This window comes from Athene cunicularia (assembly GCF_003259725.1).
Source record: "Athene cunicularia isolate RWA chromosome 3 unlocalized genomic scaffold, athCun1 chr3_part1, whole genome shotgun sequence".
Classification (NCBI taxonomy): domain Eukaryota; kingdom Metazoa; phylum Chordata; class Aves; order Strigiformes; family Strigidae; genus Athene; species Athene cunicularia.
Genome location: NW_020799097.1, coordinates 66,669,278 through 66,685,007, shown reverse-complemented (window position 1 = coordinate 66,685,007; position 15,730 = coordinate 66,669,278). Strand labels below are relative to the sequence as shown.

Below are 15,730 nucleotides of genomic sequence, written 5' to 3'. Positions count from 1 at the left end.
CTGTCTTTCTGTGAAAATTTTGGTTTTAAATCACTGAATTATACTAGGATGGAGTTTACTAGATTCCTTTTCAATGCTGTTCTAATTAGTGGAGTCTGTGAGTTGTTTTGCTTCCCTCAGTTGTCAGATTTACATCCTTTGGAAAAAGTCAGAGGTATTCTTTTAAAAATCCTGGGCCAAGAGGAATAAAGCAGAAAAGATGTTCCTTTTCCGGCATCACGATACTAGAATCTCACATTAAAAGTGCTGTCCTGAAGTAGCCTCCAATGGCTTTGTATTTCTTCCAGTAGCTATAGCTAGTCCGACTTCTAATATTTCCAACTTGAGCTTCAGTCAAAGGCTTGGTCATTGCCCTGATACAGAAGGTCAGGCCATGTTCTGAAAACGTATTAATCAGATTTCCTGGGAGTTTTGTATAACCAGCAACATTGGAAACCTTCCGTGTTAGTTCTGAATGTCATGAAGGGAGCGTCTTATTTTATCAATATCTCTCTGGAACAGTCAGTTTCAAACCTGAGACTGGAAATAATTCTGTCTTTTACCCCTCATATATAGATCAAATAATTGAATACATTATTGCTGTGATTGGGTTATCCTTGGTTATCATGAAAGTCGAAGTGACTGTAGTTCTGGAAAGCTTTTTTGACAATGAAGACAAGCAAAGATGCTAGGTTCCCTACAGATGTAAGTCAGCACAGCATCATTGACTTAAGTCTATAGATCATAACAATTTAATTTTCTTAGCTACTGCATATAATCAGATGTGGTGAGATGGCAGGATCTCCCCCTCCCCTACTAGGCTTGTATATTCAAATTAACAAAAGCTTGAGCATTCTTACTGTTGATGAGTTCAATTTACTTATATTAAATGAATTAAATAGCAACAAAATGTGTTTTGTACAAAAATAACATCACTGTTAGTAAATTAGAGTTCTCTTATGAAGTAGAGCACCTCCTGAGTTGGACCTTCAGTGCACCAGGTGTTTGGTTGCTCCATGGTAGCTCTGTTGATCTCTGCACTGCCAGACCACTTTCTACTAGTACCATATCTGGTCCAGATACATTACGGCATCACAACAGATCTTACAGGAATAGTGACATTTCAGCACAGCAGATCCACATGCAGCAAAGTCACTGAGCAGGTTCAAGTTGTTCACACAGACTGAATTTTTTAGCTTCTTGGCTGTTCTAATATTCATTACCTCACAACATGAATACTTCAGAGCAGAATACCTTATCTTTTGATTACCACATGTCTTTTAGGAATTGGTATTTTTAAGACTGCTAATTGAAGAGTCTTTGAAATCTTGGGCATTTAAGGGGATTGCAATCTTGAATGATAGTTTAATGAATAATAGTTTAACAGCTATTTTTAGTTGAAAAACTCTTAGATGAAAAAAACTTTTTATGTACCAAAACTAGCTTGTGAAACTCATCACAAGTTACCATAGAGGCTAAGAGGCCAGCAGATTTCAAAGAAGGGTGTTTTTCAGATATTCAGATTTGTTATAATAAGTAGGAATCACCCCAAGCTTGGATTTCATGGAGAACACAGACACTTGTGTTTCAGGACTGAACCCAAATTTTGGCTCTTTTTATACTTGGAAAACTGTGTGTGAATTATCCCAGTGCTGTTTATCAGTTTTCCCTTCAAAACGTATAGCATCAGGGCACTCTTGGGGACTGCTCTGCATTTGTATGAACTTTAATCAGCTACAGCTTCAGTATAGTGCAGGATTTGTTATGTTCTGTAAAGAAATACTGTATTTATGTTGTGTGACAGACACTTTGAATGTATTGGGTGATTTTAGGTTATTTTGTTATAAAATTATCCGTAATTGTACAAGTGGTAATGCATGTAGAAACAATTGAAATAATGAACAGTGTGAAAGGAGAGGAGATGAGACAAGAGAAGAACAACAGAACAAGGGGCCGAAGAAGCACTTCAAAATAAGTACTTGGGGTTTGTTTTTAATTACTATTATTATAATTTAGCTTTTGTATTTAGGGGTTAACAAGCCACTACAACTTGTACATTACCTTTTTCCAGTATTCCCTCAAACATCCTAGAGCTGCAAATACCTGAAAAATATGAATTTAAGCAGCTAAAATACAACCTTTTAATTTCTCTGTTGGATCCTTCAGGCATACCCTGTGGCTCAGCCTTTTTTTCTGAAGGTCAAGACTGTTTCATTCATCTGATATAAGTAGCTTGAGTGTGGCATTTATAACTTGAGTAATGTTATGGATGATAACACCATTAGACATTTTTACAGCTTCAGCAGGAGTTCAGCCAGCAGGACTATCAGCCTGATAAATGCTTTCATCTTAAAGGTTGTATTGCTACAATAACCCCAAAACTTAAAGCTGCTCCTTGAAACCTGTAGCCTGGCTAAAGAGATGAAGAGTGCCATCTGACATTCCTAGGTTGCTAAAGAGCTCTCTCAGGTTCCAGTGCAAGAATTAAGATGCCCACATCCAGCTGTTCTGATCTGAATTGGAAATTACAGTAGGACTTCATAATTTTAAATGAATTGAGGACAGTGCTACTTGAACAAATGAGCTTTAGATTGAGATGAGACTGAACCCTGGGTGATTAAGTCTCAACATTTTGTCCCTACCCAATTATAAAGTGTTTCCACAAGATCTTAGGAGGCAGAACTTTTATACTGCTATTTTCAGAAACAAAAGAGAGTTTCACCTCCTCTGCCTGGGTATTTTGCAGTTATAAAGTACCTAGGAGAGTGGTAAAAAACTAATTTATAGAGTAGGCTGAAAGTGCCGTGAGAAGCTAACAATGATAACTGTTGGGATTTTGGCTTTGTACAAGTTATTTGTTTTGCAGAGATCTGAAAGACAGTGGTTATGTACTGAAAGTAGATAGTAAAAGTGGCTGTGCACTGATTATGCATGTAAAAACATTTGAAATAATGAACAGTGTGAAACAAGACGGGATGATTCAAGTGGAAGAAGAGAAAAAGGGAGTATGAGATGAACAAAGATCAAGTTCTTGCTTTTATATCTAAGAATCTGAGGCTTGTAGCAAACTTTAGCCACTCTTTTAACCCAGCAGGTATTTAACAAAAATATTTGTAACACGTAATGATTACAGTTAAGGCAGCCAGATACGGTTTTTTCATTGCTTCTGATAATATGAAACAACTCCATTGATTTCCTTAAGATTTTAATGTCTTCACTGGAGTTCCTCTGTTAAACTGCTGTTCTGCTTTACAACCTTCTGTGTTTCCTGATCATCACCTTGATCACAGAAAAAAATTTAGGACTTCTTATTTTCATCTGAGACCTCTGAAGCTATGCTTCCTTTCTGAAACTTTCAAAAGTGCAACCATGGCAATTAGTTCCTAGGTGAATACTGTTATATAAGTCTGATACAATACAGAGTTTGAATGCTGCAAGTCTGGCACAACATCTCAGAAGAAAGTTAGAAAGGAGGACCTCTGACAGCAGAGGTCAACAAGGGTGATCGGAGGCTTTGAACAACAACTGTGTAGAGAGATCCTAAGTAAGCTATGATTCTTCATCTTGTAAAATAAATGACTAAGGGATTAGATAATAGAGGTCTATAAAATTGTAACCAATGTTCAGAATGTAAGTAGGGAACAATTATTCTATAATTCTTTTAGTGTTAAGAGGTAAAGGTTACCAAGTGGAACTATCAATTATCAAAGAAGAGGGAGTATTTTTTGCTGGAAGCTACATGAGTGTGCAGGGAGGGTGCCTGCATCCTGTTCTTTTACTCTTCCCCAAACACTGTTAGAGGTAAGATACAAGGCTAGGTTAATTTTTGATCTGGGCATATAATTGCTAGAATCTTAAATTTATAAGCACTGGAAATAGGTGGTAGACTGAAGGGCAAGTATAAGATTTGACCTTCTTTTTAGTTCGTTTTTCATACTGGCTAGTTTTCAAGTTGATGAGTGCCTTTAAACTTGCTTTAAAACATGTTTGCCTCGTATAGAATTATGTAATAGCAGCAGCAGCCTTGGCTAATGCATTTATAGTTCTGTGGATATATTAATCCTTATTTCCTGATGTTTTTCTAAAATTCATCAAATATGCAGGATCTTAACTCGCTTAAAGTCTCAAGACAGAAAATGATTATAAAAAATAAATTGTAGGTTCCAGTCAGTCTGACTTTAGTTAGTGTGCATTGGCTACAGAGTAGTGTAGGGGCAAGAAAAAACTTGCGTTATTATATTGTATTTGAGATGGTGGGTAGAAGCTCCTCTTCGTCCCTTTCTGAGTGTGTAACATACTGCCTTCCTCTTGGGCTATAATAATCTACTTTCAGTTGACTGATCATATTGCTTTTTGCCTCTGTTTTTGGAAGACGTTCGCCCACCTTCTCGCAGCTCATCAACTGAATAACCTGTCCTCCTCTATTCAGCTTTCTATTTCTCAGAAGCTGTTTGAAATCTCTGCTAAGACATCGCTTTTGTCAGCTCTGCCTTTTGATATTGTTATGACTGACGCATACCTTGGTTTCTGCCACCAATTTTAGAAGTTTCTGTATAGTCCAAGAACCCTGCAGAATCTCTGGTAGCCCTTCTGCCAGCTTGCTTTAGTTGTAGTAATGTCCAAGTTCAAATAAAGTGTAATGGCTCATACTAAAGTGAACGAAATGCACCCCACCGTGAATCATTACTTGCTCACAGATTTTAGGCTCTTACCTCTAGACCCTGCTGTTTTAACTTCATTCTTTATATACATCTTTGGTTGCGGTGTCCTATTGTGGCACCATTTCACATCCCTGATTGCTCTGCTTTCAAGTAATTGCTAGCGTAGCTGGTTAATAATTGCAAGATGTGTTTGAAGGAGGGTCCTGTGGCTGACGTTTGGTGGAACTGAAGGCTGTTCTGTTATTTTCAGGTACTGTTTGGCACTGCTGATGGACAGGTTATTGTCATGGACTGCCATGGCCGAATGCTGGCCCACGTGCTCCTTCACGAGTCAGATGGCATCCTCAGCATGTCCTGGAACTATCCCAGCTTCCTGGTGGAGGACAGCAGCGAGAGCGACACAGACTCCGATGACTATTCCCCACCGCAAGGTAGTGTTGTGTGCATGTTCTTCTGTTCCAGCTTTGCAAGTGCTCATGAAGACATCTTGAATGCCAGGGAGTTGTCATGGTGAACTAAAAGAGCAGCAAACACAGTTTCAAGCTGGTAGAGGACAAAAGATGGTGTGTTCCTGTGGAGGTAGCATGGAAAATGGAGCAGAAAGCTGGTACAGGAGAGTGAGTTTGTCCCAAGCTCTGCCACCAGCCTTGCTGCATGGCTTGCTGCAGGTCATATGTTGTCTGTGCTGCACTGTCTCTGCACAAATGAAATAACAACACAAAGTTGTTAATGAGGGTGAGTGAAAAACACTAGATAGGGGCATATCAGGTTTCACTGATAAGTGGTGTGATTTATTGCAGTAATCCTACCAGCATATATGGAGGTAGTCAGAGTGCAGTCACAGAAGTTAATGTGTTATTATATAGATTATTCTGAAAAGACACCAGTACTAGATAGCAGAAAGTACTGTATCTTCAATTTTATCTGTTTCATAGGATTTCTGTAATGCTCATCATTGTAGTCCCATTCTTGATAGTCTTGACATAAAAAGCTTAATAAACTCCATAGAAGGATTGGAAATTAAAATATTTCTTGCAATTACACAGGGTAGAAGAAGGGTGTGTGGAGGTGTCTGGAGTTACTAATTCCCATACTTCAGAGCACATTGCCAGTTTGAGGGTCAGGAAGGAATCCTTCCCTCCCCTTAAGTATAAATATAACTCATGGGGTGACATGTTTTTGTTTTAAACTCTCTGGAAGTCATCCATAGCAAAGACCTAGGAGGCCTAGGTATCCATGCACAGTCAGCCCCATCCTTCTTGTTCAAGTATGCTAATACTACTTCTTGTTAATGCCGTTGATTAGTCTGTAAGATCTAGGTAAGCTGTTTCTGTGTTCCAGAACCGAATTAATATAGCAGTGATTGTACAAAGAAAAATTTAAATACATACTAGATAGAAATAATTCTGAATTTGCATCTCAGATCTGAACCACTGGATTGAGGACTCTTGCAGTTTTAACTCTAATTTGGATGCAGTCCAAAAATCTACCTTTTTTAGAACCATGTGTGTATATATGCCAATATAATAAGCATATGTATTTAACAAATAATGGTGGAAGATAATGTGATCATCTGGTAATTGTTAGCATCTTTTAAAACTGAGTTTTGTTTTGGCTTTCATGCCTCACCTTTGGTACTTGGTGAGATTTCTTACCTTAGAAGATAAGAAACAAACTTCACATTTCCTAGCAAGCTTCCAAACCAAGAGAACAACATTAAATTTGTTTTTCATTGTTTTTTTTTTAAATACTGAGGTTCCAGTTGGAGGATGGTGAAGTTGCAGAATACACAGATGAGAACTTAAATGATCTGAATGGGCCAGCTTTTTCTGAGTCAGTTGGGGGTGGGTGGACTTATTACAAGCCTACAAGCCTATTTTAAAGATTACCCAAACATCATGTATTTTCTTTAGAGCAGATGCAGCATAAACCTCTCGAAGGTGACAAGCCTTTGACTCACACAGATGTGTAGGAAGGACTGGAAGTTTTATGGGTTTTTCTTATGAAATGATACACACACAGAGATGTTAATTACTAGACATCGTTCTCCAAAATAGTTTCTGATCAGTTTTTCTACATGTTCAGGAAGCAATACCACTCTTAATTGGCTCTGCCTTTTTTGTTGACTGAAAAGATGCTGTCTTGGTCCTGAGAGGCACTTTATCATGGGCCAGCAGCGTCTCTTGTCAGAAAATGTAAACAAAAAGAGTTAAACAGTGAATGCTACAGATGGTAATACTGGTCATAAAGTATTTGAATAAGGGAATTTCAACAAATGCTGTAAAACAAGCCCAGAGGAGCAGGGACTTTGCGGAAATGTTTTTTTAAATCCAGGTGTTCCATTTGGGCTTACCTCTACCTTTGAATGCATTGGACCCTGTTATACAGGATGGCAGGTAACTCTTCATGCTCCTGCCTAGAATATAGTAATTTGTGAAAGGTCAGAATGTTGTCTTAGACGTTCTTAGAATGTCTCTATGTGATTTCAGGAGGAATCCCCAGCACTTGCCCAAGCAGAAAGTGTATCTAACAAATAGCTTTTAATGTGATTATATGTTTATTACACAGGTTTTCAACTTGGGTCCCAAGCAAGTCTTCCAAAGCACTGGTTTTCAATTTGTGGACACTGGGGAGTTGGCAATAGAGAAAGATTGAAAACCACCACTGTATAACATAATAGTATATGCATAAATCATGGATATACTGAATATACTGCAGTAAAAATTCCCAAAGTAAAAACATTGGGGTTTCACCAAAGCAGACAAACTTGAACTAGCTAAATCTGCTTTTGCTTTTGCTCATAGATGTTGCAGAAATAGGTCGAGTTTGAGGCTTGGGACTGTTCCTGATGGCAGTGGGCTGCAGTACAGTGTATTTCAGCCTGGATATAATATTACTTCTTGGTTGTTTGCCTTTTGCTCACTCGAGCCTTGTTTTGCAGATGGACCAGCTGCGTATCCAGTCCCGGTGCAGAACACCAAGCCACTACTTACTGTCAGCTTCACGTCGGGAGACATTAGTTTAATGAACAATTACGACGACTTGTCTCCTACTATCATCCGCTCAGGGTTGAAAGGTACAAAAGGAAGCCATTTCACCCTCTTCCTATCCTCTGTTTTTCGTGGATTTTTAACGTTGTGTGTATAGGTTGTGTTTTTGCGGTTGTTTCTCCTAACCCAGAAGCTCTTGGCCACCGTTATTGCTGTTTCCAGCAGTGACACCTGCTGGTGGAAGAGCGGCGCTTGGCTGAGAAGAGTTGGTGTTTGAAAAAATGTTTCCATTTTTGAGGTTGTGTTTTTATGGCAGTTTTTTTAGACCAAATTTGATCTGTTTGCTGTTTTCCAGCTGAATGTGCTAATATGTTTGTGCTTCTTTGTGTGAATGCCCCTGCTACGTAATATTTCCTTTATATCTTTAGTTTACAACGTGTCCTCCTATGCTTTTGGTAACCAGGTATGAATCGCAGTGCTGCTTTGACTCTCACAAATATTGAAAACTTGATAGAATTATTATCTAGAGGCAAGTTTTTTCGAGAGAATGATAATTCCACTGATTAATGACTATACATCTTGCTAAGCGATGTGTATGAATGTTTGTAAGATCAGTATTCCATGTAAAATGTTTAATTCACGTTGGAATATTTCCTGTTCTTACTTATCAAAACGTCCCTTGCTTTGCCAGCACTCTCAGTACAATTTACGGTGCTTTGCCTGGAGAAGTTTTCATTCACTATGACACATAAGCACATACTTAAATGTAGGTTCCACTGATTGTTTTTCATCTCCACAGGTAAATTAGTTCTGTATTAGATGAAAAAAAAATATTTATCTCTTGGATCAGACTCTTAGCTGTTCTCTAACAGTGGGATATTTTTGGTGAAAAGTTGCTCTAACAACAGCCCAATAGTTTCTGGGTGCTCTACTATGTAGGGTAGTATCTTAGGAGGTTAAAAAAAACACCTTTGAGGTTTCTTTTCCACTCCTGCTTCCATATGTGCCAGCACAAGAAATGCATGGTTGACAAAATGTAGCAATCTGGGGCAACCCCATGCTCCAGAAAACTTCAGCCAAAAAGTCACCTAAAGAAGGACTGGGAGTGTGTATGAGATAGACAGCGAAAGGTGATATCACTGTTGTTTTGAAGCATTGTACAGTAGAAAGTATTTTACATATAACTGTCATATAGATATAAACAGTTTCTGTACCTTCTTATAAAAATTGTTTTCAAGTGATTGTAATTATATTGGTTGTTATCACATGCAAGAATGTGCAAAACCACCCAGCTCAGGGTCTCCATCCTCTCCAGCCACTTGGTATTCTGCTGACAGTGGGTGATCGTCAGTGTTGTGTTTGAGTCTTAGTTCATGTGTTTCTGTTTGAAATCTGCAAATATTGTGTTGTGGTCTCTGCAGCAGATGCACATGCCCTTGTCTTTATGGGCTGCTGTTACGAGCAGTGTACTCAATGTGTAATACTATAAAACTGTTTCAAGCAATACCAGTATATTTTTGCTGTTTGGTTAGCTTTGTCATTTTACTGGGAATATTCATATTAAATTGATGCAGAAAAACATTTGCTGTTGGATGAGAATTTGATTACCCGAATACAAGCTCTTCTTTTCATCCAGCCTGAACAATCCTGGAAGTTTTATCAGTTCTAGTGGAGGTCCTGAATGGTTCAGTTGTGTCTTTCCTTTCTTTATGCTTTTTAACTCAGTGATTCTCAGTACACTGCTGAACAGCATCTACTAGTTGTGCTAGTTAGCTACAACTACTAGCCACAGAGCTATTGCACATTTAGAGTGCTCTCTATTCAAGACTTGCTGATATACATGCCTGTAGTGTCTGGCAAGTAGGTTTGAGGGATGGCTCTGACACACTAATTGACTTGCAGACTGTTACCTTAGATGAAACCCCCATCAGATTTCTAATCTTTGTGCTTGTGCTGAGACCTAGTTATCAGTCAAGCTGTTATCCATCAAGGTTAAATAGCAGTTGAAGACCCTGTCACCAGTGCAGCGTGCTGTAGAGCCTGGGGCAGCGCTGCAGCCCACATCCAGTCCTTCACTGCCTTTGCAGCAGCCTAATTCTAGGAGTTTTGAGAGAAAGAGAGAAAACTGCTGGATGCAGTAATCGCTCCTCTTCCTTTTGGTATGGAGTTCAACTGAAAGTTTTACCTGAAGACATGTATCCAAAGGAGATTGTTTTTTTCACTTTGGTAATTGTGTAGTTAAGCCAGTTACCAAAAGTGGAGTTGCTCGACCATGCCTCATTGATTTCTAACCTGCTTTTTATACTCTCTGAGAAAGATGAATTAAATCCCACTGTAGATTACTTAGAGGGTTGAGGACTAAGAGAAAAAAAGGCATGTAATGCCTAGCTGTGAAAAAATTATCTTGAGGAACATGCATCTTGCCTCTGATATGTACAGAAGCATAATTCCCATGAGAAATATCAGAAAGTTGAAATAATACAAAACCATTTTAAATTTCACATAAAAGTCCCTGAAAATGACAAGTTGACAACTTGAAACAATTTTGAGATCCTTCCTGCCAACTCTCATTTCTCTCCTGCTTCTTCATTTGAAGACAGCTTCTCGCCCACAAATGTCTTCAAAAGGTTCTTGGCAGATTGAGCATCCCAGAGCACAGAAGTTTTGTCTTTACCTTCACTTTGTCTCAGTACGAAATAGCTGCCTTTCACCTCTGGTTTAAGAGTAAAAAGGTTTAAAGACTAGCTTAGTATTCCTTGCATCTGCCCCTGAAACACAAAATACTGTTTTAATGCTCTTCCTGAGTGTGACAAAGAGCTGGAGGATATAAGGGTTTGAAATTAGCATCCCCAAATTAAGCTGTGGGCGTTCCTCATCATGAGGTGCCTGTAGGAGAAGTAACTGATATGTATATTCATATCCATGTATATGAGAGACTAAGCAATCCCTGTGTGCTTCTGGCAAACTCCTGCTAGACAGATGAATAGATTTTCACAAGTCAGGTGTCAAAAGAAAACCTATGACATGGAGGCCATATGTATTTATGGACAAAAATCCAGAAGTCTTTCTAGTTTGACATACTAAATTATAACTCTAGTTTGAGTTATGCTAAAAGTTACATTCACAGCTAGTGAGAACATGGGGCATTGCCAGATATACTGCTTTTTTCTTGCTGTAGGCCTTTCAAGTCAAGGAGTCTTCGCTGCTCTTTTAGTGAGATTATTTGTCTGTGTATTAACTTGATTCCACTTATTTACCCCCAAGATGTGCATAGGATTTTCAACATCTCTGATAAATTCTTGTCCTTAGGAGCAACCACTGATTACATTCTAGACTCACCAAAGAGAGAGAAAAATGAATGTTTTCTACACATTTTTTGCAATTCACAAAATAAAGAGTCATTCTCAGAAGTGCATCTGTGGCATATTTGCTACTATTTCAATGAAAGGATTTAGCTTTCTAAGTACTTAGGTAACTTTTGAGAGCATAATTTAGCTGTTCAAGTCACTTTTCAGCATCTGGAAACACTGTTCCTACTGATTCTAGTCAGTGATTATTGCAAACCATCTTTGTGATTTCAGATGTGGTGGTACAGTGGTGTACACAAGGAGACCTACTTGCAGTAGCAGGCATGGAGAAGCAAAGCCAGCTGGTTGACCTCAGCAATGGTTCCCTGTTGAAAAGTGCACTTGTCAAGTTCTACAATGTGCGCGGGGAACATATCTACACTCTGGAGACACCTGTACAGGTAGGAGGTATTTTTTAAGTCAGTTCTCAATGCTTTGCTGACATGTTTTTCCCACATTAGCTCGTTGGTATACACCTGCAATGTGAAAATGGTTGCAGAATGTCCTGAACGCTTTCTAGAATATGACATAGATTAAAATGAACTATAAATAATTGTTGTTTGCATTAAGGTAGACATCCAGGAGTGCATCTCATTCTAGGGCCCTCTCTGCTAAGTATTGTGCAAATACATAATGAGAAGCAGTCTCTTTCCCAAAATTGTTGGGCTGTGAACAGACAAGATAGAAAAAGGAAATTCTGTTGTTTACAGATAAGTAACCGAGGGAAAAAAGCTAGATAACTTGCTTGATACTGTAGCAGAACCAAGAGCTGGACAAAAATATTCCAAGTCCAGTATCATAACTACAAGATTATTCTCTCTTTGTCATTGCTGTAATTTTCTAATGTACAATCACTTGATACATTATTTTACTTTTTATGGCATCAGATAGAGAAGGATCAATCAGAAAGTCTTGTTTCTGTTACCACCTTCTGTACAGACTTTCACTGTAACCTTGGTCACTGTTACTTGATAAGTAAATATCAATACATTGTCTGTGTGCTGCTTAGGAGCACAACATGCTTTGTAGGTCTTTGCTGATATTTCAGAACCCAGCTGAATGTCTCTCCACAGTTTATTTCATTTTCTGCAGAACAGAGATGACTCCATTCTGACTTCTGACAGTTACTAGTGAAATTTAATTAATTTACAGTAGCTTTGAAATCTGAAAGTGAAGGAGAATGCTGTAGATATATTTACTTAATTATGTTTAATGATGATACCATTTATTATAATTTCTTTTGCAGTACCTTGATCTGGGATGGATACAAAAGGATGACGTAGTAAACCAGCTGCTAAGCTTTTGTGTTTGCTTATATTTAGCATTAACCTGTGCTTCTTAACATTAGCACTCTAATTTAGATAGAATTCTTTAGTTTTGTAATATAATAAATAATGGTCTCTAAAGCCAACCTAAATATGTACAGCAACATCTAATGCTGATTTAGGTACCTAAAGGACTTACCCGTACACACAGCTTTATTGTCTCTTAGCCCTTACCTTAGCCTATTTGTCTTAGCCCTTAGCCTTTAATTAATGTCTGTAGCCCTTTCAGCAAGGTAGCACAGCCCTTTCTCCTCTGGATCGATTCTGGAGAAAATGTGTTTATAACAGTGTTGCTTATTCCCAGACCAGGTAAAAAGCAAACCTTGTTCTGTTACTTCAGTACCAGAATATCGTATGTCCGTGTTAGCTGTAGAACCAGTATAACACTCTGGTGTCAAGCTGTGAAATCAGGTTGAGGTTTGAGCATCAGATCTGATGGGATCAGGTTGCTTTAAGGTGTGTGTGCAGGCTCTTTTCTTACTGCTTTGTTCCCAGTAACCTCAATTTCTCCTCCCTTTAAATACCTTCATGTCCTCTAGTTCTCCCTATATCACTTCAACTTCTTTTCATATTTTCAGCTCTTCTCCTTTCTCCTCTCCTTAATCATCTGGGAGAAAGCACATATCGTGGCTGATATGAGAACTAATTATTCTGCCATTATATGAGTACTTAACAGGGCAACTGACAGGTCATACAGAACAGGTACCTTCAAGTTCATACCACAGTATTTCTCATAGTGAAAATACTAACACGAGCCTCTCTGCTCTTTCCAGCTTCTAATTTTCACTGAAATTGCAGCATTTTAATGTCATGGAGATTTCTTACCCCATTGTCAACTTCAGATGAAAAGCCAACACCTTCAGAAGTTGTAAGCCAGGTTGGAAGTGAATGATGGGAGGGTCGGGCATGGCAGCCACCACTTCACAGCATAATCATGGAGTCTCATTGCCTTGGGAAACCAGGATGAAAATAGCATTCAAACTGATGTATTTATGTGTGTTAAAAAACTGTGTGCATAAACCTGCCTAAAATTAGAGCCACTCATCTTCTATTAGTCAGTGCTTATTCTCTTTATTTGGTGCGTTTAAATTCATATTTACTCAGCTGCAGGAGGAAGTGAGGGGTCTTTCAGAAGGACACCTGTGTCTGCTCATGTGGACTTTATGCTTCTATGTATTTGAATGCTGGTCTAGCAATATTACCAGCTAAGTGACAGGTATGCTAGAACGTTACTAAGTATTTGGTTTACTAACAAAACCAGATAAAAACTACTGTTGAAAAAAACTTGCTAGTAGCTTCTGTTATTCTCTGCCTCAACTCCAAAGGTGTATATGCAAAGATGGCAGAGTGAGTCAGTGGTTCCAGTAATATGTCTGATGACAAATTCATAAGAGTAAATTAATTAGTTTTCTGTACCATGACAGTTAGACTTGTAGTGAGATTTTATAAAATACACCACTGGTTATTGATTTATTCTAAATGAGCATTATTCTGAATTTAAAGGTCAAAAAAGTAAAGCTGCATCTAAGATAGAAAACAGTGGATTACAGGTACAACACTGATTTTGCATGTGGCTCTCTCTCCTAATTCTGTGATAAAGCAGATGTGAAAATTTTATCAGGAAAATATACTGATCTGTCTTTGGTAGGATATTCAGGAAATAAGATATTCCATTTTTTATAACAAAACTCAGTCTAAAACTGACATAGGATTTATAGACAACTTGGCTGAAATGTTAACTAACATAAAGTCACGGCAAACCCCAGGGTAGAATAGATTTGGGTACTGCAGGTTACTCATCTAGATGATGACTGTCGTTATGGATCCCTTCAAGGTATTTTATATGACACCTTCTCCTCCAGCTTTAGTAGGGTTCTGGCATCCTCTGTCTCATTTGTTTAACTTCCTTAAACTGTTACCTTCAGTGTAGGATTTTATAGTTCATAAATGTAGTTTGCTGACTAGAAAACCCTAGACAGGGAAATCACACTTGTTTAAAAGTATCCAAGTGAGCACACTAGCTTTGCATGAAAAATAATGTTCATAAACAGCATGGTAGAGTTATTATAGTAGAACGGTCTCTTTTGTTCCCTGCTCTGGGACTTCAGCCTTCCTCCCTGACATGCTGCAAGAATATATTTGCAGAATGTAGTGAACAGAGCTGAAAAAGCGTTGGTAAGTGCTGAGCAAGTACTGAGCTTCTGCTACACAGAATCAAACTGGTTTGAACCTTGAAAGAATGATGAAAAAATTTCAGAAGGGACTTCAGAAAGTCACATCAGACTTTTTACCTTATTGGAAAGAGTTCTGTGAAAACTGGGTTCATACTGTAACTCCAAAGGGTTGATACTGGTTATTTTTTTTATACCAAGAGCATATCTTAAAGGCTGTTGATCAGCTGATAACTGTTAAAAAATATACTATCTATTTCTGTAAAACTTAGCTCTTAACTACACTTGCCCTTGTGTACATGAACACCAACATGATGTACCAAAAATATGCCCAGTTCTTTTAGCTGGCAGCTTTCACGGTCCTGCTTTTTCAACATTTAAAAATGTGTTTACTACAGAAGGCTACCCTACAAATCATAAATTTTTTATTGGAAGAATGTTAATTTCTTACATTATTTGTTAAATCCTCACCACCTTTCCCTGGCATCAAGCAGGGATGAGAATCAACTCATTCAAGACTGTTTTACAGTCTTGCTAAAATTGTTTACTGGAAATGCTGCAACCCAGTTCTATCACTTCAGAATTTCTCATCTGATGTGCAGACAGGTCTTTATTATATCAATTAACTTACCTAGAGTTGTTTCTGAGTGGATACAGCTGCTTAATATTTTCCCATTTGAACTTTAAACAGAGGAGTCTCATACAGGACCACTTCAAAATTACTTAACTGCTGACTTTTACAAACCTCTGATTTTTTTCTGTCTAATGGTTCAAAGTGGTGGCTTATATTTTGGTTTCTTCTCTGGTTTTTATAATTTTCTTTTTCATATGTCCCGGAGGACCAGAGGAACAAGAACATGGATTTAGAAACTCTGAAGTTGATCTCATCTATATACCTACAGTAAATTTACATTAGCTTATGATTTTATACCACTGTGTAACTGGTGTAACAGATTAAACCTCAAGTGCAATGAAGAAGGATAAGAGTGAATTGAGCCCCTCACGTTCCAGAATCAGTTATATAGACAACAAGATTAGATGCAGAAAAACTGTAATTGCATTTTTATCAGTGTAATATTTTTAAACCCCAGTTCAAAGCGATGTATCAAAGGCTAAATCTTTATGCAAGAGGTTTCCAGGAGTCTTCTCACTTGCTCTAAACATGCTCCTGTCAGCAGCACCCTTCACAGCATTTCATGGGCTCTTTCTGTCCCAGAAATGTCCCAGCATCTGAATGGATAGATTTAAGATGATGTG

General features: G+C 38.1%; 1 protein-coding gene across 1 annotated transcript in view; it reads left to right on the top strand.

The window, feature by feature from the left end:
• TULP4 (tubby like protein 4) overlaps window positions 1–15,730 on the top strand; it is a 148,658-nt gene that overhangs the window by 105,986 nt on the left and 26,942 nt on the right. The window contains exons 5-7 of the mRNA XM_026844548.1: window positions 4,891–5,071; window positions 7,582–7,716; window positions 11,212–11,378. Of these exons, the coding sequence (XP_026700349.1) occupies window positions 4,891–5,071; window positions 7,582–7,716; window positions 11,212–11,378 (483 nt within the window). The remainder of the gene's footprint in view (window positions 1–4,890; window positions 5,072–7,581; window positions 7,717–11,211; window positions 11,379–15,730) is intronic.